Source organism: Fonsecaea nubica (assembly GCF_001646965.1).
Source record: "Fonsecaea nubica strain CBS 269.64 chromosome Unknown Scaff133, whole genome shotgun sequence".
In the NCBI taxonomy this organism is placed as follows: domain Eukaryota; kingdom Fungi; phylum Ascomycota; class Eurotiomycetes; order Chaetothyriales; family Herpotrichiellaceae; genus Fonsecaea; species Fonsecaea nubica.
The window spans coordinates 25,064-52,411 of record NW_019173806.1 but is presented as its reverse complement, the minus strand read 5'-3'; the positions used below and the strand labels follow the sequence as shown (position 1 = coordinate 52,411).

Genomic DNA, 27,348 nt, shown 5'->3' with positions numbered 1-27,348 from the left:
GTCTCTGGATATTCAATATCAAGAGTTGAATGGAATTGAGCTGCTATACCCATCCATCTCTTTACCAAGAACGACACCGCCGTATCGAGCGAGTACTTGGTTCTTTTCACTCACTCACTCACTCGCCTGCTCCGTCCTCATAAATGCTCCGTCCTCATAGACAACCCCCCGGTCCATTTGGCCTCTGTCTCTCTCCCAAACATCCTTCTCAATATGAACCCAGTATCAAACTCACACTCACTCTCATTCATAACTCATCACTTACACGCCCCCTCATGCACGACCGTGTGCGCCGGCACCACCCCGTCCCGAAAGGGAATCTGCAGCGCCACACTGTCCCCGTCGCCCGGGTAAAAGGTCAAATGGCCGCTGGCGCGCGGGTCCGTGTCCGCGGCGACGAGGATCTGCTGCGCCGAGCCCGACGTGATGGTTATGGTGTCCCAGCGCGGGTCGGTGGGGTGGGGTCGTGGCGGTGACTGAGTGGCTAGATAGCTCTGTTGTTGTCGTCGATGCTGATTTCGAAGGGGAGGAGGAGATGACTCTTCAAAACCACTGCCACCGCTATCACCGCCATCACGACGGGGAACATACACTTGCGCCACGCCGCTCAACAGCACGAAAAACATGGCGTGGGGCGGCCGGTGCCAGCCCTCGCCACTGCGTGGCGGGAGCACCACGTACGTGGCATTGTCGACGTCGCCGAGGGCCAGAGCGCGCCCGACCGTTGGGTAGACGGTGAATGGGGTGGTGAGGGCCCAGCACTGCACGCGGGCCAGGTACGGCGGGTCCGCGTAGTTTGTCAGGGCGGTGATGTAAAGCGTCTCGTTTGCAGAGGGCGGTGAAGACTTCAGTGAAGGATCGGACGCGGAGCTGTGCGATGAGAAGAAAAGGAGCGTGAGGAGAGAAATGGACAGCGTGAGAAGAGGCTTCATGAGCTCGTACCGCCTATGGGCAGCTTGATAGAGAGATGGGTAGAAAGGCTGAAGGTGAGTGGATTGAAACAAGAGCAGAAGACAAACAGAAGGCTAGGGTCTCTAAGGGGTCTTGGTAGAAGGTGCCAGATTTGGGGTGACTTGGTTCGGTGTCACGCTACGGGAGCAAAGACGATCGAGACAGGGGCAGAAATTGAGTTTGGATGGAGCAGCGACGGCTTCATCGTCACATGAAACAGTTTGGTAGGCGTTCAAACAGACACATGGCCAAGATTCATTCGATTCTTCTATCTTGACGGCACCAAAGATCGCCTGCCATTTACAACACCGAATACCTTCCTCCAGTCCTCTCGGCAGCATCAGCCGCACTCATTGTCCCCTCCTTCAACAACCGCATCAGCTCTCTCATGGCGTCGTGCACCACAACCTCGGTATCACCCTCCACAAGGATATACAGCTTGGGATTCTCGTTGGGCCCAGGCTCTTTACCCGCAGGATAGAAGGAGCCCTTGGTAGTGATAGATGTGCCCGTTGCCTCGAGAATCTTGGCCACATTCGTCCGGTTCGTGACTGCCCACCGTGCTTTTTCTGTAGAACGACAGTTAGCAAAATCTGTTCACACGAAAGGAATATCTGCAAACACTTACGAGGAAAGTCGTTGATCTCCAGCGTCGCGTGGAATGCACCAGCATCAGGACCCTTGTTGTCAATAGGCACGCCCGACCGCATGACACCTGCTTTGGAGAGTTTCTCATTGATCGCACCCACAGCTGCCGCGACCTTGTCCATTTGGTTCTGGGCCCCAGCGCCAGATTTGGATCCTCCAGTGTCACGCTCAGTCTTGTGGACCGTGATTTTACCGTCCAAGTCAATCCCCTTGGGCACACCGGGAAGACTAGTGCTGCTTTCGAACGGCTTGACGCTTGACGCGGCTTTGGCGAACAGATCATCGCCAACTTTGACATCTTTACTGTCTTCTTTTTCTTCTTGCTCTTCGCCTTCATCGCCAGTCTTGAAAGTCTTGCGTTCTCGAGCCTTGGCTGCATCACGCTCTTGATCAAGCCGTTCGAGACCTTTGCCGCCAAATCCAGAAGCACCGGCTTTCTCTTTGCCAGCCTTGACCTTCTCCATAAAGGAATCCACGAGTTTCTGAACAGCCTCCGGGACCGGCTGTCCACTCTGCTTCAGAGCCTTCGCAATGTCAACAGCATATCTGTCTTGTTCTTGAGTAAGAAAGGTCACTGCAGTTCCCGTATTCCCGGCTCTGCCTGTGCGTCCGGCACGATGTACATAGTCTTCCAGATGATTGGGCGCATCGTAGTTGACCACCAGTTTCAACTGTTTAACGTCAAGACCACGGGCGGCGACAGATGTCGCAATGAGGATGGGCACCACGCCGGCCTTGAAGTCGTCAATCGTCGAATCCCGATCGATCTGATCTTTCCCACCGTGTATCGACATGCAAGGATATCCCTTTTTCATCAAATCGCGTAGGAGACCATCAGCCGCCTCTTGTCGATCGACAAAAATGAGCGCCCGATCGTCCTCATTCTTCTCATCCTCATAAAGCTTGCCGAGAAGTTCAAGCAGCCGAATAAACTTGGTGTTGTCTTCGCGAACCTCGACAATTTGGGTGATCTCCGGTGCAACAACACTGCGACCACCGACAACAATCTCGACAGGCTTGGTCAGGGTTTTCCTTGCTAGCGCTTCCATCTGCCGGGGAAACGTCGCGGAGAAGAGGACGGTCTGACGGTCTGGGCGGATGTTGGAGAGAATCTTCATAACTTGAGGCTCGAATCCCATGTCAAACATCCGATCCGCTTCATCCAGCACCACATACGTGACACGTTTCAGATTTGTCACTCGCCCACTGTTGGCTGCAAGAAGATCAATCATTCGGCCAGGAGTACAGACCACGATTTCCGCCCCACGCTTCAAGTCGGCAATTTGGTCCTTAATGGGAGCACCTCCGTAGGCGCACACTGCTCTCAGACCAAGAGCTTTGAGGAAGGGCTTGCACTCTTTGTGTATCTGTGTAGCAAGCTCTCTCGTCGGGCTCAGGATGAGGCCGATCGGTCCGTCCAGCGGTTCCAAAGGAGGCTGATCTTTGATATGTCGAAACATGGGGAGAAGAAATGCTATCGTCTTACCAGACCCAGTTTTGGCCACACCAATAACGTCCCGACCAGACATGATGGCTGGAATAGCTTGAGCCTGAATACTGGTCGGTGCGTCATAGCCCAGCTTCTGAATGACCTCCAGAACTTGGACTCCCAGCCCACATTGCGCCCATTTCTGCACCGGCTTCGGAACATCCACCCCTCGGACTTTGATATTGTCCAATTCCATTCGCAAGTTGGCTACATCTTCTTCTGTCCAGTCAACCATTTCCACGGGCTCTGAGTAAAAATTGCGCCGGAATGGCTGATACTGCATTTTGGCATGATTGACGGTCGGGATGTCCTTCTTCTTCTTTTTTGCAGTGGCACTGGCCAGTGACAGGATGTTGTCGGGATGCTCATCATCGACGGCTGTAATGTCAACTTCGTCATCTCCAAAAAGCGCCTCGGGTTCTTGTTGGCGCGATTTGGAGGTTGTCTTCTTACTGAAAGACCTGGAGGTTGCAACAGGTTGCAAATCCTGCATGAATGCGTCCAATGGATCAACCTCTTCCTCTTCTTCGTTTGTTGTAGTGGTTGCTGGATGTGCAGATACGTCGGCCATGGTCGTGTCTTCGCCTCGCTCTGCTTGACTCCGCTGCTCTGCTGCTGCACGTGCGGCGGCCATAGCTTGGGCATCTTCCTCCCCATCTTCTTCCTGCATGTCAACATCATTGTCACCGTCGTCGGCTCCATCCGGTTGAGCGTCATCAACACTCAGATCTTGTTCCAAGGCTATGTTGGGAAGTTTCTCGAGTTTCTTCTTGGTGTCCTCATCGTCTGCAAAATCCAGACCTTTCTTTGCTACTTCACTGTCCGTAGTCGTTCTGCTACCTAGTCCAAATTTGCCCACAGACCCTGTCGCTTTTACTGCTTTTGAGGAAGAGAAGCCATTTGCTGCAGGCTTTGGAGATGGCTGTGAGGCCTTGACGTGGCCATTGGTCAAAGTCGGTGGGGCGATATCACCCCCAAGTACCTTGGTCGTGGCTGAGGCATGCTGGGCCTTCTTCACTATGGCCTTGGGATCGAATTTGCCAGCGTACGGTGTTGAAACTGGTGATGGCGAAGTAGGAGCTGCAGGGGACTGCGGAGAACTCACTGCCGGCAAGATGCCTGCTTTCCTGTCAATCTCCTGCAATATGCTTCGTGCCCCACCAGCGGCCTCGAGCTCCCTTTGCTTCCTAGCTTGCTCTTCAGCTTGTTTCTTCTTCCATTGCTCTAACTTTGCCAGACGTGCCGCTTTCTGTTCTTCGGCCGTCAATGCAGTAGGGGTAGCTGGTTTCGACGCCTGTTGAACGTTGATAAGCTCTATAAGAACTGCAAACTTTGGGTCAGTACTAACCTCCTTCGAAGCAACGCCCGACTCTCGTCTGGAACCGCGATCCCAACTTTCATCACGTTTCCTTTTCCTAGATTCAGTAGACTCATCTCTCAACCGGCGATCCTTGTCGCGGGAATCGTCGCGCCTCGAGCGACCATCTCGGTCTCGGCTCCGACGACGGTCGTCACGGTCTCGTGAGCGTCGTCGATCGCGCTCCCGTGATCTGTCTCTGTCTCTGTCTCTTTTAGAATAGTAGTAGTCATCGTCCTTTCGCCCATCATAGCGTCGGTCTAAGGAACGGTCCCGGCGACGGTAGGCGTCACGATCTCGGTCTCGATCCCTGTCTCTGTCTCTATCGCGGTCACGGTGTCGTCTCTGTCGCGGAAAATGGTGAGATAGGATTATTGGGAAATGAGATGGGGAAAGGTGCCATACATCAGGACTCCGAGATCTGGAGTGTCTCCGACGATGACCGCGGTCGCGGTCACGGTCACGGTTATCGTCTCTTCGACTTCTCTCGTAGCGATCCTCATCTTTTCGGCTGCGTTTTGACGAGGAATAAGAACTGCCTGCAGGTGATGGTGAGCGAGTGTCCCCGTGCCTAGCCATCCTGTGGCTGCAGATAAGTGAGCTTTACTGCTTGAACTGCAAATCAGGAACCAGGCTCGAGAATGGACTGTCGGAGAGTGGTAAAAGGCTGGACTCTAGGCTGGCGGGAGCATGGGTTTGTATGACACCACTGTGATATACCGCGCCGTTTGTCGATACAACACTTTTCACGAGATACTTGTCGTCTCAAGGCTGCAGGTCAAAACTCGAACCTCCCGCAGGCGATCAGTGTCCCGCATTTTCTTGGTGTCTCTCTTACATAAGCACAGGTCTTTCACGTGATCGACTCCTCCGCAAGACTCCCAAGCCACAAGCTCGGCCTGGATTGGACCAGGCACGCGTGGATCGATCGACGGAAGCCTCCCCCCCAGCCACCGAATACAACAAGTCAATCCAGAATCATACATGTTTGGAGGGCAGTCTCCTTACATTGAATAGTTTGTCATTATCTCAAGGGCGGCCATGACGGTCGCACTCCCTTTCTCCCGGCCCTTGGCCAACCAGCTGTTGGCCAGATCTGCTCGATCCCTCACGCGACCTGTATCGACCAACCCTCTTCTACGCGTAACCTGCAATTGCAGGCCCAACGACGACCCTTTGAGCTCCCGATATAAGCTTGCGAAGCTTGCATCATCCCTCCAGCAAGCTAGAGCATACGCGACAGCGTCTACTAAGCCTGCAAGCCGGCCAAAACAACATACAGGCCGGACATCCGCCAAACGCACCACATCAACGACCCAAAAGGCCACTTCAACCAAGAAACCATCTAGCAGGAAAGCCAAAAAAACAGCAACTAAGGCAAAACCGAAAGTTAGAAAGCCTCCCAGCAAAACCACTCTCCTGAAGAAAGCGCGTCAAGAGCAAGCGGATCTCAGAGCAGCAGCGCTGTTGGAAGAGCCTAAACAACTTCCTTCAACACCCCACCGCCTCATATTCTCAGAAGAGACCAAGAAGAGTGGAGGACAGGTCAAGGCTGCGGCTACGGCGGCAGCTGAGAGGTTTAGGAACCTGTCACTAGAAGAGCGTGAGGTAGGAAACTCTTCGCGCACAGCCCCTGATACTACATGGTAACTAACACTTTTCTTGTAGCGATACAACCACGAAGCCACCGAGAACAAAGCCAAGAATGAACGCGCCTACAAACAATGGGTTCAAACCCATTCGCCCCTGGAGATCAGATTGGCGAACAATGCTCGACGCCAATTGACGAAAAAGGCCAAGGCAGCTGGCAAGAAGAAGCAGTACAAGCCCATTCAAGACGACCGCAGTGTCCGTCGTCCTAGGAATGCCTATGCCTTTTTCTTCAAAGAAAGGAATGACTCGGGCGACCTTCGGGGTATGACGGTGGGTGAACGCGGCAAATTGATAGGACAAGAGTGGAAGAATTTATCCTCATCGGAAAAGAAGGTATGTGCATACTCTATAAGTGTACTCTCGAAGACGAAAGATGCTGACAGATTGCTCAAACAGACTTACGAAGATCAAGCTCAAGCCGACAAAGACCGCTATTTGGAGGAATATAAGACTGTCTATGGCGAAGAACCTTCGTTCACCAAGAGGAAGACTGGTTAGGTTCTCGCTATCATCAGCCTTCAGGACCCAGTCTTGCGATAAGGCCTCCTGAAAGATGAACCACCTCCAGGGACTCTGATATCCGCGATACCGTGCTTCTGTAGGTGCGGATTCGCAACTACCTTGTACAGTATGGACCTTGGCTTCCAGGTCTGATCATGCACTCTGGTTTACAACTTTATGTGAAGGAGGGATCGGGTTTTGGTCATCTCTGGGCGCCCATGAATCTCCACTACCCAGTGTTTTCGGCACTTGTCGTTTTCTTACGCATTGTGTATTAGAACAAGGGGGTGGCTGGTTTGGGATATCAAAAGAGACCTGGCAGGGTCGCTTCTGGGGATGCGGTTTTATCGCCGGTTGCCTGGACGTGTCTGAGGTGGCTGGGAACCGGAACTGATTGTCAAGGATTGTGTGGGCGCGCAAAGATACCCCGAAATTCTTGGGAGGGCAGGGCAAGTGGTAGGTACATAGTGCACATGGATTTTCTTCGCATACGCATACGTACACGCACAAGTGAAGTATACAAAGGCTAAATGCTCACATTGGCTTGATTTCCCCATTCTCCATGGGACAACAGGCCTGTGCCTGTCCCGAGATCTGCTGTTGTTACATATTTGACCTCCACAGTTTTCCTTCCCTGTCCTATATGATGCAGCTTGTCGGCGCCCTTCCGCCGAGAGAAGACGAGTCCCAATCCATTTATTCCTTCTTCGTCTCCCCATCCTCACCCTTGGGATTCTCTTCCTCCTCCAACATCCTCCGTCTACCCTCCATCGTGAACCAGAGGTTTCTTGAACCGCTCTCCAGAGTGTGCACCACGGAGGCCCCGAAGCCCTGCAGCATGGCGACCAGTTGTGCGCGCAACCCGTCAATTCCACCTTCGATGCTGCCCACCCATCTCGTGCCGTCCATGTCGAAGAGTTGTCCGTCGATCCGCGCCCCAAGGAGCATGAGCTTCTTCAACCCGTCCTGTACTGATGGCTCGTAGTATTGGGGTACTGCTCTCCTCGTCGGGGCAGGGAAGAGGGGCGCCTGGGGGCATAGTATCGAAAATGCCGTCTTGAGATAGGTCGGTGAAACGGCTGGTAGGGTCAAAATGGCCACGGAGCCGGCCAATACAGGTGTTAGGGGATGTTCGTTCTTGTGCTGCTGCGCCGCTTCGTATGCTGCTACGGACAGCACGTGTGTCAAGGAAGGATCATCCTTTTCCGACGGGATGCCCGCCAGCCCGCCAATAGGTTCTGGCGCCGGTAACGGTTTGAAGTACTCGGCGATCCGGAGGGCGGGTTCGAACATGTTGGTCTTGATGACTTGTAACTTGATGTAATCTCCGATCAGCTCGTGCGGAGGTTTGCCCTGAGCCGCAAGTTGTGCATCGACTTTTCGGAGTGCCGAGGCCAGCTCGCGACGGATGCTCACCCACTCGGTGGCTTTCAGGTTGTTGTGTTGGAAGAAGATGATCAACGGCGTCGTCTGGAGGAGCGAGACGTAGGAGCGCAGTAGCTGGGACTTTCGGTAGGCTGGGTTGCGGTGCGAGGGAGGTTGAACGGGCGGGTAGCGCGAGAGGGCCGGTATCGAGGCTCGCATTTGCGCATCTGAAGGAGCCGGTGTTGTCGCTATTGATTGCGCTGCAGCTGCTGTTGCGTATAGTCGCGAGCAACGACCGCACGTGTAGGTGGAAGTAGCTTCGACTTGAAGCTCTGCGAGCTGCGCGAGCGTGCGCAGGCGGAGTCTGGGAGGCATTTTGTGGGGATGTGATATGCACACAAAGTAAGCGTAGGCCTCTGAGGGTTTGTTCCGGGGATATGGACAGAGTCAGTGCGGGAGTTATGTGAATCTCAGTGTTCGACGCAACTGTCTCGTCAGTTTTCGAACAATTCAATGGGTCATTATGCGCTTTACCACTTTCGGTTAGTCTATAAGTACCCAGACCCTTCTCACCTTAGTCCCCTTCACCCTTCACTGCTCTTCCACGAGGTAGGTACAAGGACGTAAGGACATCCTGTGCCCATTTGGACTTGTTGCAACATCAAGCATGGGTCTCGTGATGGGGAAATGCAGTTTTTACTATTCCGCACAATCTGGTCAGACCAGACAATTCACTGCGTATCTCCGGGTTTGTAGCGATGTCGCATTCACGATGAAAGCTGCAAGGTAAACGATATCTCCTTCAAACATCTAAGTCTTCTCTATGTCTCTATGTCTATAAAGAACCTACTCTATGGGGGAAACATGTAGTGACAGTGAATCTATTCATCAACTTCCATCATCCGGAACCCTGGACGTCGGAACGGAAATCATACGATCCCTCCTCACGAAGACCTCTTTCTCCCTCTCATATCTCCAAGGACCTGCGTAAACAGTATGGCAAAGAACCCCCTTGTCTCCCAGACGGGCAAGACAACGCTGATCAAGGCGGAGCTGAACACCCAAATGAAACTGATAACGACCCAGGCAGTGAAAAATCCCACTGAGAAGACGTAATGGCTCAGGAACATAGGAATAGGGATCAAGAAGTCCATGATGAAGGGTAGGACGAAAGAGGCGATGCAGGCGAGTTTGAAAGCTGAGCGTAGACGAGACGGGTGTTCCTCGATGGCTGCGTCAAGTGACATTTGGCGTTCTTCATCGGCGCGGATAGGGTCGGTGTCGTGATTGACGGTTGTCGTCAAGTGCTTTTCGTCCGGTGCAGATGTAGGTACAAGCACGGGTGATATTGGTGCCGGGGATGCTGATTCGTTGACGGATTTGATGTCCTTGCTCTTTGCGCCGCCGGTCCGCTGCGTGGTGCTTGACCGGGAAGAATCTGTCGCTGGGGGAGTGGTCCCGTCTAGGGTGGCATGGGAGCCCGCTGCGTTGATGGCCCGAGTCGTGCTCCAGTCATAGTTGTCCGGCTTGAGCAAAGACACCACGACCGAGACGATCAAGCCAGTCATGATCGCGGCCAAATTGCCGGCCAGCGTAGCGTAGTTTGATCCCGTGGTCGTCAGGGTCAGTTCTCCATAGTAGACCTTGGCTTCAACAAGCCAGGCAGTAAGACCAGCGGCAAGTCCACTCAAAGCTCCCGCGATGGCACCCGCTCGACTCTGTCCTTTCCAAGTAATAGCAAATGCGACAGGGAACACAGCACCGCCGATCAGCAGGCCCATGACCAGGAACAACCAGCCCAGATCAATTCCGATAACATTCCAGATGATGGCAAAGATGGACATGGTCAGACCGAAAACGGCGACATTGACATGGGCCATGAAGATCAGATTGCTGGGGGTAGCATTGGGCTTGATGTAGGTTTTGTAGATATCAAAGGTAAGGATCGATGAGACGGCGATCAATTCTGCAGATGCACAGGATGTCACGGCCATGAAGAGCGTGATCAACAAGGCCACTGCCCCGCCTTTGCCGAGCAGTGTGCTCGCTGCAAAAGCGGATGCAAGGCCAGCGGAGATCTGGCTCGACGAAGGTGCATTTGGGTATGTCGGGTATGCGGGGTTGTCGGTCAGGGCGACTGATGCTAATCCCAGGGTCGTGGCGAAGCCAAAAGGGATGGCGAACCATGCCAGTCCACCAAGAATGTATGCCCGAACGGCGGTCGTAGGGCGAGATGCGATGGCCCTCTGCCAGTACGCCTGGTCCAAGAAGACAGTGCCACTTCCGGAACAAAGTTGAATGACGCCGAAGATCAAAGCGTTGTTGGATTTCAAAGTCATATAACTGCCGTCTTGGTTGCCGGTCACAGGCCGAAGCGTTGCCGCTTTCTTTAGCAGTTCGAACATACGAGATGGCGAGCCGATGAGGTCGTCTGTGCAGTAGACCTGGAACATAAAGTAAAGGATAATCACCATCAAGATAAGCGTGTGACTGTAGTCGCATAAGAACGTCGCGCGCAAGCCGCCCATCAGGACATAAGCAACAACGCCGAGTGGAATCAGGAAGATGGCTGCGTAGACGTTCATGCCTGTGAGACTGGAGACGACAGCGGAGCCACCCAGCAGGAGCTGTGAGCCGACCAGGATGTTTGTGACAAGGGCGAAAAATATGAACACAATGTGGGCGACAGTGCCGTAGCGAACTTGAATGATTTCCAAGTATGTGTGGCATCGAGGGGCGTTCATCTTGGTCTTACAGGCCAGGATGGAGAACATCAGGATCTGGACAGTGGCTCCCGCAGCATACTTTACCACTGTTAGCATGTCCCTTGTCACGGGGAGAATGAATGCAGTGACCTACCCAGAATGGTCCAGCTACGCCATAGGTATAAGCGACTGTGCTGCTCTGGAGAAGGGTGGCAGCCCAGGTCCACGCTGAGACGATACCAGCAGCAATGAGACCAGGTTTCACATTTCTGCTGGCGGTGTTGAACTCTTCACTCGTTCTGGTGGAGAAGTTCGTGTATCGGTTCTGTAACAAGAGGTCAGCATTGCGACAAGATCGTCCAGGGACAGAGTTCCAAGTACCTGGAGCATGGAGATGCCAGCCATGACGACCGTGAAGAAGAACCCGATGCCCACGACAACCCCATATCCAACGCCTTGGGACAGAACCGCTGACTGGGACTCTGACATGGTAGCAACGGTTATTTTAGGGCTCAAGCAATCAAACGGTACAACGACTGAGGAAAGAGACAAAGCAACAGCGCACACCCAGAGTTAAAGCAGTTCATGTACTTTCCTTGTTATATGTATGATCTTCGGCCATAAGCCCGATACCACGTGTCGCTGATATCAACAGCGTGGAGGCACAGTCAAGCATCCTGACTGCAATGTGGATCTCTCCTGCGAAGAGAGGTGGTTCTGAAAGCAAACACCGATTCTGATAACACATTTGATGATGCCTGTTACTCCAGAACCCTGTGCAGGATGCGATAAATCTTGCGCCTTATCTCATTCGAGGAACGCCTTGCTGCAGCGCTGATCAACCGCTCCGTAGGACGATGACACCATTTGATTGACGCTGTTAGATAGAAGCGCCCGCCGGCATGATCGTGGAAATCCGAAGGTAACGTGCATCATGGCATGAAGATCCTTTGGGAGTCGAAAGTTTTTGGCTGTGGTGGAGAAGCAGTTGACGAAACGAGTCTGCGGTGATCTGCGAGGCTGTCATCAGTTATCAACCGTTGATACGCAATGCATAAGGCTATGTCGAATGAGGAAGCTGCCGGGCCATCCCACGTACCCCAGGACATGCATATATGTAGACCTGTGGATGAATGATCTTCCAGTGACGGATACTGGGCACAATAGTATGTAAATATAGTTAGTCAGTCAGGCTCGATAGGTGGTCGTGAGCCAGATAGAGTGGCATCACTGAAACCATTTCCTGACTTCCTTCGAACCAGATTTGGTGCATTAGCCGATTCCGAACTTCTCATTTCCCGGACATGAAAACTCCTGATACGAGTAGGGTTTGGGCTCGAGAACAGTGCCTATTCCTGTAAGACGATCTCGATAAACGTGGCTCCTCCCTCGTCTCTTTTCCATGTGGACAAGCCGGACCCTTGAAGGTATCGATAGTAGATGACTCGGCTGTGAGCCTCTGTATGAAGTATATCACCGTGGCTAGATCTTTACGAGCCGTAATCCTTTCGTGCTCGGAGAAATAAAGAACCCTGTGGCTTGGAGACGATGCCGGTAGTCAATTTAGTGTCTTCTCCCATGTTCTTGTCTGGGTTGACGAAGAACCCACTCAAATCGGCCAAGCAAGCGAGCTGACGGCGTCGCAAACTCTGCGCATGCGGACCTTTCGCCCCTACAACTTCGAGGGTCGACATCGAAAGGTGAGGAACGGTATTTTGTATCTTCGCCTCGTGGAGTGTGTGCAAGGAGAAATAGTGCTCGAGTAACAACCAAGGATGTTGTATCGTTTCCAGCCGCCAGGGTGTGGCAGACTGAGCCGTCACACCCCTGTTTGTAGAAGGATCTCAGCCATAAGAGGATCGAAATGAGGACTGTGTCATCAAATTTTGCAGACCAGCGGCACACTTCTCCTGTGCGGCCGAGTCGAGGTTCTCTCACCTAGGAAAGGCTCCCCTCCTTGATTTGATCATTGGTAGATCGAATCATCCAGGGCTTTGGTGATGTGGGCTATTTCACAACGGGTTGGATTCGCTCACCTGGATAGTGTCGAGTAGAGTCACTCACCTAGGAATGAACCTAGGACAGTGACACATGTCTTGGCATGAGACGCACACTCCCCCGGGTATAAGCGTTCTCTGCCTCCTTTAGTTAGTTCTCCATACTCTTTATACTGTTAGTTCCAACTAATAGAGGGTCAAAGTCTTCTCAGAAATTTGCCACTTTTCTCGTTGTCGCCAAGGCTGTGGCCGATTTGACATATATACAATCGTCTTAGAGATTTTCTCGCACCTTATTATCACTTCCATTTGCTAGGTGGCTGCTCGCCGTTGTAAAAAGCAGCCATTGTAAGAAGACGGGCGGGCCTTAGGTGTGAGATGCGCCAAATCCTCTCCTTAAACGTGATGGCACCTTTCATATCTATTGGTGCATGTGTTTCCACAACGACTGAGAGACCGCAGATTGCCGTCAAATGGATGGGAGGGTCATGGAACGTATCGGTGGCATCAGCGGAATTGTCACTGTCGAGATCAGTGGTGGACATTGGAGCATAGCATGAAAGCCGAGACAACAACTGTGGCTGGGGTCCTGACAGTGCATTTTGCTATGAGACGGGGCCCAGCGCAAGCCGTCAGAATCAAATCTTTTGAGCCAAAACCCATAAAAAGGGAACCAGCCTGCCATCCTCGTCGTCACGTAGCACTTGACTCTGGGTGACAGTAAAGCCGGTGTCTTTCAGCATCTTAATGCCGGTCTCGACATCAAAGCTGCTCCAATACATTCGCGATCCTAACCAATCTGCTGTTGACCCAGGATTATCTGCGACTCCCAAGTTGCACAGCAGATAGCCTGCGGGGGACAGCCACTCCCAGATTTGTTGGATGAGGCTGCGTTGCTCTTCACGTGGAAGGTGAATGATGGAATAGAAGGCCACCACAGCCTGGATTGTTGAACGGTCAAACTCGAGATGTGTCATGTCTCCTTGGATAAAATGAACGTTCTCCTCTGGCACGTTCGCCTTGGCGAGGTGGATTTGCGCTTGGGAGATGTCGTTGGCAAAGACTCGACCACATGACTGTGCCAACAATCGCGTACATGGAACTCCTGCGCCGCAGCCGAGCTCGAGGACATTTGCTTCAGTTGGACTTTGCAGTTGAGAGAGCAGCTTCTCCACGTAGGTGACACGGGTGACAAGGGCTGCTGGTTTCCCATGACTCCAGTCGAGGTAGGTCTGGGCGATCTTGTCATAACCATCCTTCACCAGAAGCTTGTGATCTTCCATGGTTGATGTTTTCTGTGAGAAAGTTAGCTCTCTGCGGGATTGAATTCACTCATGAAGGGTTTGTTTATCGAGGTTGCCCGCGATTTAAAACACTGGATGAGTCACAGTGCGCTCCATGCTGCAATACATCTGAGCCAAGTCGGACGATGCTTGAAAGGTGCCTTCATGGATGCCTGGCACATGGTTGATGGATGCTGATCGCTTGTTGAGCTGCGGAGTCACAATTGGCGCAATCATGGGGGCGAAGAGAGAGTCACGTGGAACACCCAAGTCAAACGTCATCTTCGACTTTGTCGTTCCATCTTCTCTCCTTTTCATACATCGCTTGTTGCACCTTTTCTTTCCCTCGAGAAAGCTCTCATGCCTTCATGAGTTTATGAACGATCCCTCTCTTGAACGGGAAAGACATGCTGTCAGCAATCCTGCATCGGCGAAGGCGTCTCCTTCGGGCTGCGGATCTCCCATATCTCCATTCCCGTTATCGGCAAACACGGCATGCCGCCCGCAGTTCAACTCACACATTGTGGGACCGTCACCCCTCTATCCCGCTGGAAAGCACAATTAATAAGAAAAACGTGCGTTGGTGTGCCCACAAGAATCCGCACGGTGTATTGCAATAAGGGGAGCCCACGGTTGATGTGTTTGTCCCATTCGATTCTGAACTTTGCCGCATATATCGACAATCTTTAGGATGTTGGGGAAATCTTGTCTGGAGTTAATGGCATGGACCGACGATCTCCGAAAACTAGCACACTCGCACTTCGTTTCCCGTGCCCAAGGCCGGGCCGAGAATAGTTCCTGACCGTCCACCGTATTTTTATAACTGTTCTCGATCCCCGAATTTGGATTTTCTCTGGTCGTCCCTACAGTTTCCCCGAGAAAATCATTGTTGATCGGGCATGGTGGAAAGAGACTCAAGCGACGAACCACAGGCATGGCCGAATGCCCCTGGTGAGAAAAGCGTCGAAGCTGTCGAGGCGACGTATGACGACCCAAAACCCGAGGTCGCAAACCCAAGATCGGAACGGCAGAGATTAATCGATGTCCTGACATGGACACCGCCGTGGTGTCGATGGAATCCAGAGAAGCCGCCCACATTCTCAATCTGGCATAATGTTCTGTTCGCGTTTGCGGGTGCCTTTACTGTGGGCAATTTATACTACAACCACCCAATCCTGAACATCCTGGCTGAAGACTTCAACGTGCCCTATGTCAAGGTGTCACGCATCCCAACTCTGATGCAGGCTGGCTATGCCACCGGACTGCTCTTCGTATGTCCATTGGGCGATTTGCTAAAGAGAAGACCGTTGACCTTGGGGCTCATTGCATTCACAGCCACCCTGTGGTAAGTCGCGCCTGTTCTGGAGACTGAACACCGTGCGGCCTAATGCGAAAGGGGAATCCACAATGCTAACGTACTGCTATAGGATCGGGCTGTGCGTCACTCACTCATTCACTGCCTTCTGTGCAATCTCCTACCTGTGTGCCGTCACCACGGTCATTCCACAGGTTATGCTCCCGCTGGTCTCGGAGTTGGCACCCCCTCATCAACGCGCTTTAGCATTGAGTATCACCACTTCTGGTAACCTCCTTGGCATCGTGCTTGCCCGCATTCTCTCGGGTGTCGTCACACAATTCACGTCGTGGCGAAACATCTACTGGATCGCGCTTGCGTTGCAATACCTCATCCTCGTTACACTTTGGTTCTTTATGCCCGATTATCCTTCTTCCAACCCCCAGGGACTGAACTACTTCAAAATGATCGGCGGAATTATCTTTTTGTACAAGAAGTACGCCGTCCTCGTCCAAGCTGGATTAATCAGCTTCTGTATCTCGGCCTCCTTCACAAATTACTGGACTACACTCACGTTTCTCCTAGCCGATTCACCGTACAATTACTCGCCAGTCGTCATTGGATTGTTCGCACTGATCGGTGTGGCTGGTATTATCATGGGCCCGCTATACGCCAAATACCTCATTCAGCCTTTCGCCCCCCTCTTCTCTTGCATGATGGGCTGTGCCGCCAATCTGATTGGGGTGGCCGTTGGCACGTATACGGGCAAGCTCGCGGTGGCAGGACCAATAATTGAGGCCTTCACGCTTGACATGGGCCTCCAAATTACCCAGGTAGCAAATCGCGCTGCGATCCATGCGATTGAGCCAACCGGGCGGAATCGAGTGAACACGGCCTATATGCTGTGTACATTCACGGGTCAATTGACAGGTACCTCGGCAGGTGCAAAATTATACGAGCGTGGCGGGTGGATTGCGAGTGGGAGTCTTAGTGTGGCTCTGGTGGGACTGACGTTTGTGATTGCTGCTTTGAGAGGACCGTACGAGCAGGGTTGGATAGGCTGGCATGGAGGGTGGGATGTGAGAAAGCAGAACTTGGCCGAAGCGACGAGCGGACCTTTGCCTATTGCGGTCCAAGAGTCAAGCAGCTCGACTGATGAGGAGAAAGGACCACGGTCATGAAATATCCTGGTGGTGCCAGCGTCTACTGTGTCACAAAACATCGGCTTGCGGCCCCCAGTGCTCGCTACCTTTTCCAAACCCTTCCAAATCCGATTCTTCACTCAAGGCTCCGCAGCAAGATGAGGGAGGAGTCCGATGAATGCCGTTACCCCTGGTCCAATCAGGACCGAAACTTCGGGTTACATGCATGTGCTGCCTGACGCTGCCTTCACCACGCTCAACCGCACACATGTCACCGGTAGCCGTGACTACACAAGTGCCTAGTGATGCCTGAGGGAAAGGTGCAGCCCAAGTGTCGGATTGTTTTTTCTATGCAAAAGCCACTCAGTCTCCTTGCGCATATATAGAGCCAACAGTGTGCCATCGATAAACTCTCTCGCGAAACAGCCACCACAATATTCCTCCTCATCATGGCAACTCCAATTGCAGCAGCAGCTCAGAGCTCTAAAGTGCCTTCCCTGGCTCAGCAGGCGGAACAAAAAGTGTTTGAAGAACTCGCCCAGCAAGTCCAGTATGAGGGTGAGAAATCTGTCTTCGCTGTTGGCGGCTCGATCCCACTCACCTCATTTGATAAACACCTTATCTGCGAGTCTGACGATACCGAATCGGATGGGGACAACGAGCCTAGCGAGCAACCTTTAAGCGAGTCCAGCATGGAGACCCCCCCCTCTCATGATGGCCTCGTCGACTACGACGATTCCAGCGAGAGTGATCTAGAGCACCTAACACCGCCACCGCCGGGGGAAAGTGTTGAAGTGCACAAAATGCGTTGCGACCCGATCACCATCAGATGGGACTCCACTGAAGCTGTTGGTGGCTCACATAAAGTGACCTTGCCATGTACCGAGAGCCAGAGACCCTCCTTCGAGCAGCTGCTCAAGGACTGCCAGCCAGCGAGCTTTGGGCGTGCAGGGAAGGATGTCATGGACGAGACATATCGTAAAGCTGGGAAGCTGGACGAATCCGACTTTTGCACAAACTTCAACCCCTACTCCCTGGGCATTGTTGCCACAGCCGCACAGGCTCTTGCTCCAAATAACTGGAGACAAACCAACGAGAATCATGGTGTCAGGGCGGAGCTATACAAGCTGAATGTAAAAGCGGCTCGTCCTTGTGGCACACCTGCATTTCACTAACTTTGGGGACTTAGGTGTATGCCGCGCCGTCGGGCAAGTTCAAAGCGCACGTCGACACCCCACGCTCGAAGCACCAGATCGGGTCGCTAGTTGTCTGTCTTCCGAGCGTCCACGAAGGCGGGCAGCTGGTGCTCCGCCACCAGGGTCGGGAGGAGGTCTTCGACTGGTCTGGCGAAAAAGGCAACAATGCGATTCAATGGGCAGCCTTCTATTCCGACTGCGAGCACGAAGTTCTCGAGGTCACCGCAGGTGAACGTGTGACGCTGACATACAACCTGTATGTCACCTGCTCGGCGAACACGGCTTTGATCGATCCTGAACAGGTCGGGCTCTACCACACTTTGAAGACGCTACTCGAGCAGCCAAGCTTCTGCAAGAACGGTAAGTAAGAAACCTTGCGGCTCACAAGGCATGAGAGATGAACCTGGGCTGAACCGCTGTTTCTTTCTCTGTCGTTTCTCTTTTCATTAGGTCTCTTACTCGGTTACCATTGTGCACACGCCTACGCACATACATCAGGAGACACGATCGCCGCCCTCCCCGCAACTCTCAAGGGAGTCGACAAAGTCGTCTACACATGCCTCGCAGCGACCAAACTCCCCGTCCGTCTCCGCCACTCGCTCGCAATCTACAAGAGCGAGCGCCCTTGGTACTACATGAACCTCCTAGACATGTACGGGAAAAAGGACACGGACAGATTCGACGATCTGAAGCAGTTTTACCGGCGCGAAGACACAGAAGGGCGCGGTGGAAGGGTGTTCACCAATTGGCAGCCGCTCCACAAGAATCAGAATGTCGCCCTCGACGTTCTATCGGAAGGGCTTGAGCCATGGAAGACGACCGACTCCTGCATGTCCGAAGGGCTCGAGTCCACGTACATCCTCAAGGATTGGGCCCGCGACTTTAGTGTCAGGCAGGTCAAGTGGTTGAACAAGCCGGGCCATCGGGAGATGGCATTGGTTCACGGTGCGGTAAGTCTGCTGGTGTTCTTCTATTTGCTTCTCCCGCCCCTTCACCACCTGTTTCTCCATTCTGGAGATGTCGCTTCGGGATCTCGAGCCATTCAGTCCTTTTCTTCTTCTAACCTTCTCTCTTGCTTCCAGTACGGCAACGAACCTACCGTTGGAACCAAGTACTCCAGGATGGTCATCACCATGGACATTCCGCCATTCCAAGATCGCTAGGCCGCCGACAGTAAGACTACGCAGATGAAATTCCCTATCTGGATGGAATTTGTCGAGCGAGCAAGCTCGCTTGCTCGGCTTTGCTGAGTGACTGGCTGGCTGGCTTGGCTCACTGGGAAGAGATGAGAAGAGAAGGATATATGGGACGACCTTTTTGCCTCTTTTTATTCTCACCATGAATTTTTCGCTCGCTCACTGGCCCGACCGGTCAAGCAGGACCTTCACTGTTAAATTATTCCGGCTTGAACTACTGTAGCTCTAGCTGAGAGCACTGGCTGGCGGCACGCCTTGGGGGGAACAAGTAGTATTCACTTTACATTCGCTCGAGAGGAGGGAGATTGGTCAAGTCGAGAGAATACAGTCAAGGGAATGATTCCGGATCCATTAATTCCATTACCGGATTACTTGAACACTGTGCTTCCCTTCTGTGGCTTGGCTCAATTCCAACTTCTAACTTTCTAACTTTACCCTACCGCAATGCAACGCAACGTCCTTCCCACATCGTGTTCTTATTGCTCCACTGCGAAAGGAGATAAACCATTCATGTCGAAGTCCCGTTCACACCCTCGTGGCCTTTTGGCTTCTTGTGGCCCCAATCCATGCCCTGTACGTGAGTCAGTCAGTCAGTCGATGTAAGCTTTTTTTATCGTTTGTGATTGTACTACTAATTAATGAGTGCAGAGTGCCTGGGCTGGGTTGCGAAACGCTCGCACCGAGGATAATCTCCACATATATCCACATCTCAAAAGAGGTATTTGGGAGAAGGGACACTGTGCTGAGCGAATATAAAGGGTATAATAAATGGACCAAGAAGTAAGAGGGTCGGTAAGGGAAACAAGGAAGAAAAGACGAGAGACGAGGGAATGAAAAAAAAACGTACCAAGCCCAGAATGGCCTGCCCCTGGGCCAACTCGCGCGAGTTCTTCTCCCCCAACCACACGGGCTCGGTCTTTTTGATGCCTTCCTCGATGTCGACGGCCTTGCCGCCCGTCACAAACAGGGCTTTGCCGTGCGTGTTGGGTTCCGCGCTGACCTGGATGATGTACTTTGCCACGTCGAGGGGCTGGTTCATCGGCATCGAGTTCTTGGCCCATTCGGCGCGCACCCCGGCGAGGAGTTGGGTGTCGGTTGCCCATGGGCCTGGGGTATTGAGAGAGTTAGAGCGGGGAGGACGGGGATGAGACAGATTTGGACATACAAATAGCGTTGATCCTCAATCCATACAACGGTGCCGTGAATGGCCGCAGAGCTCTCATCAGACCCAGCACGCCATGTTTCGCTGCCGAATAGGCGAATAGACCGGGCGACTCTTTGAATCCTGCCACCGACGAGACGAGCGTGATGCATTTCGACGACGTGATGGACTTGGCTGTTGTTGACTCTTTGTCAAAGGTATGTTTTTCCTTGAGGTACGCCACGGCGAGGCGGGCAAAATATAACGTGCCGTTGAGGTTGATGTCGACCACCTCGGCGATGCCTGTAGGTGTCTGTACCTCATGGTGAGCGAATGTGAGAAGCCGCTGGGCAGCCATCCAATGATGAGACGTACCTCCCTCACGCTCTGGAGGTCCAGCTTCTCTGGTTCCCAATATCCCGGTCGCTCTGTCACCGCTGCGCAGCATATCGCGATATCAATCTGTCCGTGATTGTTGTAGGCGGTGTCGAACAAGGAGAGAAGCGACTGATAATCCCGCACGTTGACCTTGAGGTACGTCACGCTTCCTTCCGAGGGTGAGGCCCGAAGTTCATCTGCTACTCTCGAACCCTTGGTGTCGTCCCAATCGCCAAAGAACACATGAGCGCCCGCTTGGTATAGTTGTGTCACTGTTGCCGCGCCAATCCCTTGGGCACCACCTAAAAGACGAAAGTATGGCGGTGAGTTATAGAGACCGACAGTACGACGACCATGCTCACCGACCTGCAAGGACCACCACTTTGCCATTCACAGAGTTCAGAGTCGATTCCTCGATGTTCACTTCTGCCATAGTGGTCCAATGGAGCAGAGAACCCGATGAATTTTTCGTGCCTAGCAGAGTGATCGACCGTCTGTCTGCTTTGAATCAGAGATTAAGCACGGGAGTCGAGGGCGGATATCGGACTCTTTGGACATGAGGCGACTACCTGACCTGCTGGGACATACCATAAATCTGATCCTTTTCTGCGTCAACTGCCTTCGACACATATTGGGTCCATATCCGATGAGGGGATCCCCCGGTCAGACTGGTCTAGCTCTCGGCAATTGGATCGACTTCCTTTGTGATTGGGAGAGTCAGTCAAAATCGGGGTAAAGGGGCGTCGAGGCTGAAGGGCCCCACATGGGAGAATCGCTGACATTTCGTGGGGCAATTCCGTGGATGGTGTAGAAACGGAGAGGGATGATGGTCCTCCAGTGTGTTGACCTGTGACTGGACAGGTCAAGTATCTTTCAAAATTCGAATGAGTCTGCTATATAGCACGGCGATACCACCCTGACGTCGCGTTTTCACTGCAAAAGTTGCTCGAACAGGTTCTAATCTTCAGGATGACTGCTGCAAAGAAGAGCGTTGTGGTGACAGGTTAGTCGACCTGCAACCTGACATCTCCATCATAGTACACACATTCCCTGACACCCATAAAACCCTACAGGAGGGGCCTCAGGCATAGGTCTGGGTATCACCCGATCATTCGCAGAACAAGGTGCCCATGTTTCTGTCCTTGACGTAAACCCAGAGGGCGAACAGATTGTCAAGGGATTGTCATCAGAGTATCCCAATGCCAGTTTCTCGTTCATGAAAGCCGACATCTCGAAGTGGGATGAGCTAGCAGCAGTGTTTGAGCACATCTATCGAGAACAAGGCCGGATCGATGTCGTCATGGCCAATGCTGGGATATCGAGAGAACCAAAATTGATCGTCGACGAGGAAACGCCTTCAAAGCCCGCGTTGCACACTGTGGAAGTCAATTTGATTGGAACAATATACAGTGGGTTCAGACTTGCCCCCGACGAACGGTGCGGCTGCTGACCCTCGTACAGCTGTCAAACTGGCCATTCACTACATCCGGAAGAATGCGGTGGTGAACGGCGCCACGGTCCCTTCCAAAGGCTCCATTATTTGCACGGCGTCGAACGCTGGGTTATATGCGTTTGGCGTAGCTCCCCTCTACGCTGCCTCGAAATTCGGCGTCGTAGGGTTGGTAAGGTCACTCGCACGTCAACTCGAGAGGGAGGACATCCAGATCAATGCTTTGGCACCAGCTGTTCTTGGTAGGTTATTCAGGGGGGTGTTGTGAAGTCGAAACTGACCTGTCGTTCAGAAACAAACATTGCACCGGACAAAGCATTATTCAAGAAGATGATCATCACACCCATGTCCACCCTAACCCGAGGTGTTCAACAGCTCGTATCGAATCCATCCTTGACAGGCCAAATTGCCGAGATCCACGGGGAAAACGTGTCGCTTAGGGACCAGACCCCGTACATTGACGAGGATACCGGTACGAATATTGAGACGTTCTGGAGCCTGGGATATGCTTGATGACGCCGCCATTGAGACAAGGAATGAAAGGGCCGTCTCGCGTGTCATGGAGAAGACGCGGTACGCGCTGGCTTGACAATGGCAGATATGTACCGAGTAGATATCATCCGTACACCAACACGGCATAGCTCCGGAGTTACTAGTACCGGGTAAGCGAAGAGCTGGTCATTGAGTTGTTATTGTTCGTACCTACAAGTAGGGGATGTATGTTGACTGGAAGACTGGATGAACGAATGCTGTTTGCTTGGCACTGCCAAGCCCGCGTCCCAATCGAGGAAAAGGCGGGAAGGCGGCAGATCTCACTTCCACTATTAAACCCTCGCCTATTATTTCCATCTTATTTCCATCTACTCGGTACAAGTTCGAGTATATTTGACTGAGCTATCCCTCCCTCCCTCCTAATTCGGCATGTTATAATACCTGAAATCCACATCGACTACGAATGTGCCATACTACGGGTTTTATTCGGGCCCCAAGAAATTACAGAGAAAGGAGGATTTTCCGAGACTCAACCGGGACAATTGAATGATGTGTCCGGAAGGCTCTCCGTTGCCCCAGCCCCAAACCCCAAGGAACCAACCAGAGACGCAGGGCCATCGTGGTTCCGCCCGACCGACCTACAGAGCACAAGTATTAGGGGTCTTTTGGGGGCTCTAGGCACGGCCTTCACGGCCTTGGGGTACCCACACTCCCCCTTGGCTACCCCAGACTTGTTAGTCTCAGCTGTTTGAGTGCCTCGGACTTTTACAGCACGTACTGCTCCATGTGGGTGGCATGAGCTCCAAGGTTTTGCGAGGCAAATACTGGGAACGAACCTTATAGATCGCCCTCCTACCCGTTCGATTGCGTCAACTCTGCTGCCATACACTCTGGTACGGTCGCTCATTCTCATAATGTCGTAGCTGGATAGGTACTGTGCAGACGAAAGGAACAACTCTCCAGCACCCTCGAGTGCCCAACATGTCCTCCGCCAAATCGCGTCTGTCCAGTTTGGCAGCGCAGATCTTCCCTTCCAACTCTCAGCCGCCAGCGAGCAAGTCAATCGACAATCTCAGCATCGACAATCACACCGTTGGCACGCCGTCATGGTATAACGTCCATACTCTTTCGCCGGCCTTCTTCCTACCCCGCGCCGCATCCATCGAGCCTAATGCCCCTGCCATCTATCACCGCACAGCCAACAACAAGATACTGAGAAGATCGTATATCGAGTTCGCTGACCGAGCGCGAGGCTTCGCATATTACATTAAGAAGAAAGGATACAGGAGAGTCGGGATATTGTGCACGAATACGCCGGCCTTTCTCGAAGCCATCTTTGGCATTGGAGCGGCAGGCGCAATCAACATCGCGATAAATTATAGGTTGAAAAAGGATGATATCGCCTATATTTTCGACCATGCCGATGCCGATGCTATTATAGTCGACGCCGAGTTTCTTCCCTTGCTCGATGATTACAGGCAAAGACACCCTGACGTGCCCTTGATCATCGACACAGACACCGATGCTATCGAGGGCCAGCTATGTGGACCCTTTGATGAAGCTGTGCTTGATGGCCTTCGATACGACGCGTCCCTGGGCTCTCGTGGCTGGGATGGTCTAGAGGTACAAGCCTCCGACGAACTTGCCGTCAATGCTTTGGCATATACAAGTGGCACGACCGCCCGTCCCAAAGGTGTCGAGTACACCCATCGTGGTTGCTATTTGGGAGCTCTAGGCAATATCATTGATTCCGGACTTGCATATCATGATGGTGAGCGGTGCAAGTATCTCTGGACCTTGCCAATGTTCCACGCCATGGGTTGGACTTTCCCCTGGGCCGTAACTGCTGCTCGAGGAACACATTACTGTCTCCGCAAAATCGACTACCCAGAGATCTGGCGGCTGTTGAAGGACGAAGGCATCACCCATTACTGTGCAGCCCCGACCGTCAACACTCTTCTGTGCGCTGATTCTAATGCCCAACGGCTGCCCAACCCCGTGCGAGTCACGGTGGCTGCCAGTCCTCCCACGGCACATCTATTTGAGCAGATGACAAAGCTGAATTTGCACCCGGTACATGTTTATGGGATGACCGAGACATATGGTCCAATCACAAAAGGATACATTCTGCCAGAATGGAACCAGTTCCCAAATGTCAAGGACAAATATGCGAAAATGGCTCGTCAAGGACACGGCTTTATCACCTCACTGCCCGTTAGGGTGATCAAAACGGATGTGCCCGAGGGCACGATCATTGATGTCGAAAAGGATGGCAAAGAGATAGGAGAGATTGTGTTCAATGGCAACATTTGCGCTCGAGGGTACTACAAGGACGAAGAAGCGACAAGAAAGCTCTTCCTCGGCGGTGTGTTGCACTCCGGCGATTTGGCAGTGTGGCATGAAGATGGAGCCGTCCAGATTCTGGACCGTGCAAAGGACATCATTATTTCGGGTAAGTCTTTCATGGTTAAAATATTCTGCTGCACAGATTGCTGAACATCTGATCAGGTGGTGAGAACATATCTTCCGTCGCTTTGGAGTCACTGCTTGTCACGCATCCGGATATCCTGGAATGCGGCGTCGCTGCCGTCAGCGACAGCCACTGGGGCGAACGACCCAAGGCCTTTATTACCGTCAAACCCAACACCAAGGTGACGGGCGAAGATGTGATCAAATGGGCGCGTGACCATCCAGGAATCAGCCGGTTCATGGTGCCGCGAGAGGTCGAAATTGTGCCCGAGTTGCCCAAAACCAGCACAGGCAAGATCAGGAAAAATATACTCCGAGAATGGGCTAAAGGCGCAAAGAGAGAAAAGGACTAAAGGCGCATTCTGGATACGAAACCCCCGTGGCTAATGCTCAAAGATGTATTGAATTATGCTAATGTCGGAGCCGCGGCCAAGGAGTATACGTACTATCGTGTCAGTAAGATACCTGCCTGCCGGGGTTTTGAGCTTGAATGCAGAGTTAAATTGCAATAATGGTGGTCTAATCTCGAGCCGTTCTTTCCCAAGAGTCCCTGTTTTCAGGTATGGATTGTGAACAAGAGATCCCTAGGGATCTATCCCGCCCGCATAGGTATGGGCTATGGCTTGTCTCAATTGCAAGAGTTCGTGTTTTGACCCCTCGTGCCCCTCCTAGTTTGACGGCGTTGCCGATCAACAGGGGAAGTCGCCCTGATGTCTTTCTCCAGAAAAGGATCGGCTCAAGCCGGACCATCGGGATCGGCAAGATTCAGAGTGTGTGTAATCCTTTACTCGAAAACGAGTACTCGCAGCATGTGGATGGCAGTGGACATCCGTGCAGAGTGTGGAGCACTACTACAAGTCGTTAGTTGGTGTTCAAGACCAATAAGCCCTTCTTATTTTATTGACAAGTACGGCCGATCCTCTAGATAACAGTACAATTCACCGACGTTCTCGTGCCTACAGCCTACGAAGGATACCTCTTCGGACCGAACAACCAGCCTGAGATGCAATTGACGCTGTCGGCCTATTTCTTCCCGCTCTTTCCTTAAACAATGTAGACCCTTCTGGATCACAGAATCGAGCGTCTGTCTTTCTTGAAGGACTGAGAATGGTAAAAACCATGGCTGCAGCCAACAGAGGCTAGGCATGCATATTCATCGGTGTCACGGAGCTTTGGGTCGCCGCCCCCATAGCCTTTCCCGCCGTATGCAGAGCACGTCATGCTTGGTGTTGGCAGGTGGACCACAGGTTGGACCGCAGTTGGTGTGAATAACAGACTTATGGTATGATGAATTTGCACAACTCTAGTCTGCGAGTTTGCACGAGAGGAAAAAGCTGCAGACAGTTCAGTGGGTTTGAGGGCAGACGTCTTGTCAAACTCGGGTCGGAAGATGATCAGGGGCACAACGTGGTCACGGGTGAGCCCCTGGTGTTCAGAGTACTGGTACTCGAACTGTTGCTATCGAGAGTGCAGATCGCCTGACATCCCTCGAGTTGGGTCGGTGGTCGGGTATGTGTCAAGGCATAAACTGGGTCTCGAGGAGGCATTCTTGGTTCGGAAATCAGATCTGGGTGTGTCCACTCATGGTCAGTACTGCAGTGATAGTCATGCGGTAGGTTGATACCGTGTCCAGTCAGGGTGATGTTAAAGGCATTGTACTCGTAAGCTGCCACCAAGGAAAGGCAATCATCTGGAATTTCTGGCAACGTATTGGACAGCTGGTGGTAAAGGAGTCTGTCAGAAATGCCAATCGACAATGTGATGCTCAAGGCTTTGGGGGCCCTGTCATTGGGGTAACAGTGCCCAGCCAGGTAGGCTTCCCTCTGGTTTGAGCCTCTGTGCCCCTCCAGCGGCCTTAGCCACAACTACTGACGCAATGGGCCATACATGCTCTTCCTAAGTGCAGACCTAGGTAAATATCAACTACTGGATCTTGGATAGGCGCAAAACTGGGAGGAGGATGCTGCATCACCAGCCAAACTTAGGCAGCCGAGCTGTTTTACATAGCACGAAAACGTAAGTCGTGTACATACGAGGGCTGCAAAATAAGGGAGAGAGTCGTTGCTGCCCGCGGTTGATCTCCCGTTGGCCAAGGGCAAGAGGGTTTAAGGACTTCGTAAATGTCTGTGGGCGGTCCGGGTATCTGTACAGACAAGAATACCTTAGTCATGTAAGGGCTTCTCCGGGTGCCTCCTCACCCGCTTCTAGGGAACAAACTTGATTTGTCAGTGGCAATGCTCAGCCCGGGCAAAAGCTGTGAGGGGCGAGGTGCCTGAACTTGAAGCCTCACTAGCCAGACTTATTGGCGGGTGTCGGCCATTCAACCACTGTTCTTTGACCCAGTGGCACTAGCCACTCACTCACTCTGCCACTATGACCGCCAAACACCTCCTTTCTCTGACTCCCTGACTCCTCCATCATCCTATCCGGCCCTACACCTTCGACCACCCTTCTTCGACAACCCTCGACGCCCTCCACGACCCTACTCCCGCACCACCTCCTTTCAACCTTTCCAAGGTCATCTAATTCCTCTACGGCCGCTGAACAAGACTGCATATTATATTATCACCTTCTGTTTGAGCCGTAATGCATATGCCTAGTCTGTTTACATCGTGACCTTTCACCGCCGCAACTGGATGCG

General features: G+C 52.6%; 11 protein-coding genes across 11 annotated transcripts; 5 read left to right on the top strand and 6 right to left on the bottom strand.

The window, feature by feature from the left end:
- Positions 1-257: 257 nt before the first annotated feature.
- Positions 258-932, bottom strand: AYO20_11101 (hypothetical protein; the record flags this gene model as incomplete). The annotated part of the gene is made up of 1 exon (XM_022649354.1): positions 258-932. The coding sequence occupies one exon, from the start codon at positions 930-932 to the stop codon at positions 258-260; it is 675 nt and encodes a 224-aa protein (XP_022494689.1).
- Positions 933-1,251: 319 nt separating this feature from the next.
- On the bottom strand, positions 1,252-4,948 carry AYO20_11100 (hypothetical protein; the record flags this gene model as incomplete). The annotated part of the gene is made up of 5 exons (XM_022649353.1): positions 1,252-1,520; positions 1,580-4,382; positions 4,437-4,682; positions 4,739-4,790; positions 4,851-4,948. The coding sequence occupies 5 exons, from the start codon at positions 4,946-4,948 to the stop codon at positions 1,252-1,254; spliced, it is 3,468 nt and encodes a 1,155-aa protein (XP_022494688.1).
- Positions 4,949-5,486: 538 nt separating this feature from the next.
- AYO20_11099 (hypothetical protein) lies at positions 5,487-6,596 on the top strand (the record flags this gene model as incomplete). Its single annotated transcript, XM_022649352.1, has 3 exons — positions 5,487-6,053; positions 6,114-6,431; positions 6,495-6,596. The coding sequence occupies 3 exons, from the start codon at positions 5,487-5,489 to the stop codon at positions 6,594-6,596; spliced, it is 987 nt and encodes a 328-aa protein (XP_022494687.1).
- A 699-nt stretch (positions 6,597-7,295) lies between these two features.
- AYO20_11098 (hypothetical protein) lies at positions 7,296-8,339 on the bottom strand (the record flags this gene model as incomplete). The annotated part of the gene is made up of 1 exon (XM_022649351.1): positions 7,296-8,339. The coding sequence occupies one exon, from the start codon at positions 8,337-8,339 to the stop codon at positions 7,296-7,298; it is 1,044 nt and encodes a 347-aa protein (XP_022494686.1).
- A 569-nt stretch (positions 8,340-8,908) lies between these two features.
- On the bottom strand, positions 8,909-11,158 carry AYO20_11097 (hypothetical protein; the record flags this gene model as incomplete). Its single annotated transcript, XM_022649350.1, has 3 exons — positions 8,909-10,768; positions 10,824-10,994; positions 11,051-11,158. 3 exons carry the CDS (start codon positions 11,156-11,158, stop codon positions 8,909-8,911), a joined length of 2,139 nt encoding a protein of 712 aa, XP_022494685.1.
- A 2,146-nt stretch (positions 11,159-13,304) lies between these two features.
- AYO20_11096 (hypothetical protein) lies at positions 13,305-13,949 on the bottom strand (the record flags this gene model as incomplete). The annotated part of the gene is made up of 1 exon (XM_022649349.1): positions 13,305-13,949. The coding sequence occupies one exon, from the start codon at positions 13,947-13,949 to the stop codon at positions 13,305-13,307; it is 645 nt and encodes a 214-aa protein (XP_022494684.1).
- An 899-nt stretch (positions 13,950-14,848) lies between these two features.
- Positions 14,849-16,424, top strand: AYO20_11095 (hypothetical protein; the record flags this gene model as incomplete). Its single annotated transcript, XM_022649348.1, has 2 exons — positions 14,849-15,294; positions 15,377-16,424. 2 exons carry the CDS (start codon positions 14,849-14,851, stop codon positions 16,422-16,424), a joined length of 1,494 nt encoding a protein of 497 aa, XP_022494683.1.
- Positions 16,425-16,834: 410 nt separating this feature from the next.
- Positions 16,835-18,744, top strand: AYO20_11094 (hypothetical protein; the record flags this gene model as incomplete). The annotated part of the gene is made up of 4 exons (XM_022649347.1): positions 16,835-17,518; positions 17,575-17,941; positions 18,080-18,531; positions 18,664-18,744. 4 exons carry the CDS (start codon positions 16,835-16,837, stop codon positions 18,742-18,744), a joined length of 1,584 nt encoding a protein of 527 aa, XP_022494682.1.
- A 541-nt stretch (positions 18,745-19,285) lies between these two features.
- Positions 19,286-20,729, bottom strand: AYO20_11093 (hypothetical protein; the record flags this gene model as incomplete). Its single annotated transcript, XM_022649346.1, has 5 exons — positions 19,286-19,348; positions 19,625-19,884; positions 19,943-20,231; positions 20,294-20,598; positions 20,663-20,729. The coding sequence occupies 5 exons, from the start codon at positions 20,727-20,729 to the stop codon at positions 19,286-19,288; spliced, it is 984 nt and encodes a 327-aa protein (XP_022494681.1).
- Positions 20,730-21,265: 536 nt separating this feature from the next.
- Positions 21,266-22,259, top strand: AYO20_11092 (hypothetical protein; the record flags this gene model as incomplete). Its single annotated transcript, XM_022649345.1, has 4 exons — positions 21,266-21,299; positions 21,370-21,705; positions 21,758-21,988; positions 22,039-22,259. The coding sequence occupies 4 exons, from the start codon at positions 21,266-21,268 to the stop codon at positions 22,257-22,259; spliced, it is 822 nt and encodes a 273-aa protein (XP_022494680.1).
- A 960-nt stretch (positions 22,260-23,219) lies between these two features.
- Positions 23,220-25,060, top strand: AYO20_11091 (hypothetical protein; the record flags this gene model as incomplete). Its single annotated transcript, XM_022649344.1, has 2 exons — positions 23,220-24,690; positions 24,747-25,060. 2 exons carry the CDS (start codon positions 23,220-23,222, stop codon positions 25,058-25,060), a joined length of 1,785 nt encoding a protein of 594 aa, XP_022494679.1.
- Between the last annotated feature and the right edge of the window lie 2,288 nt (positions 25,061-27,348).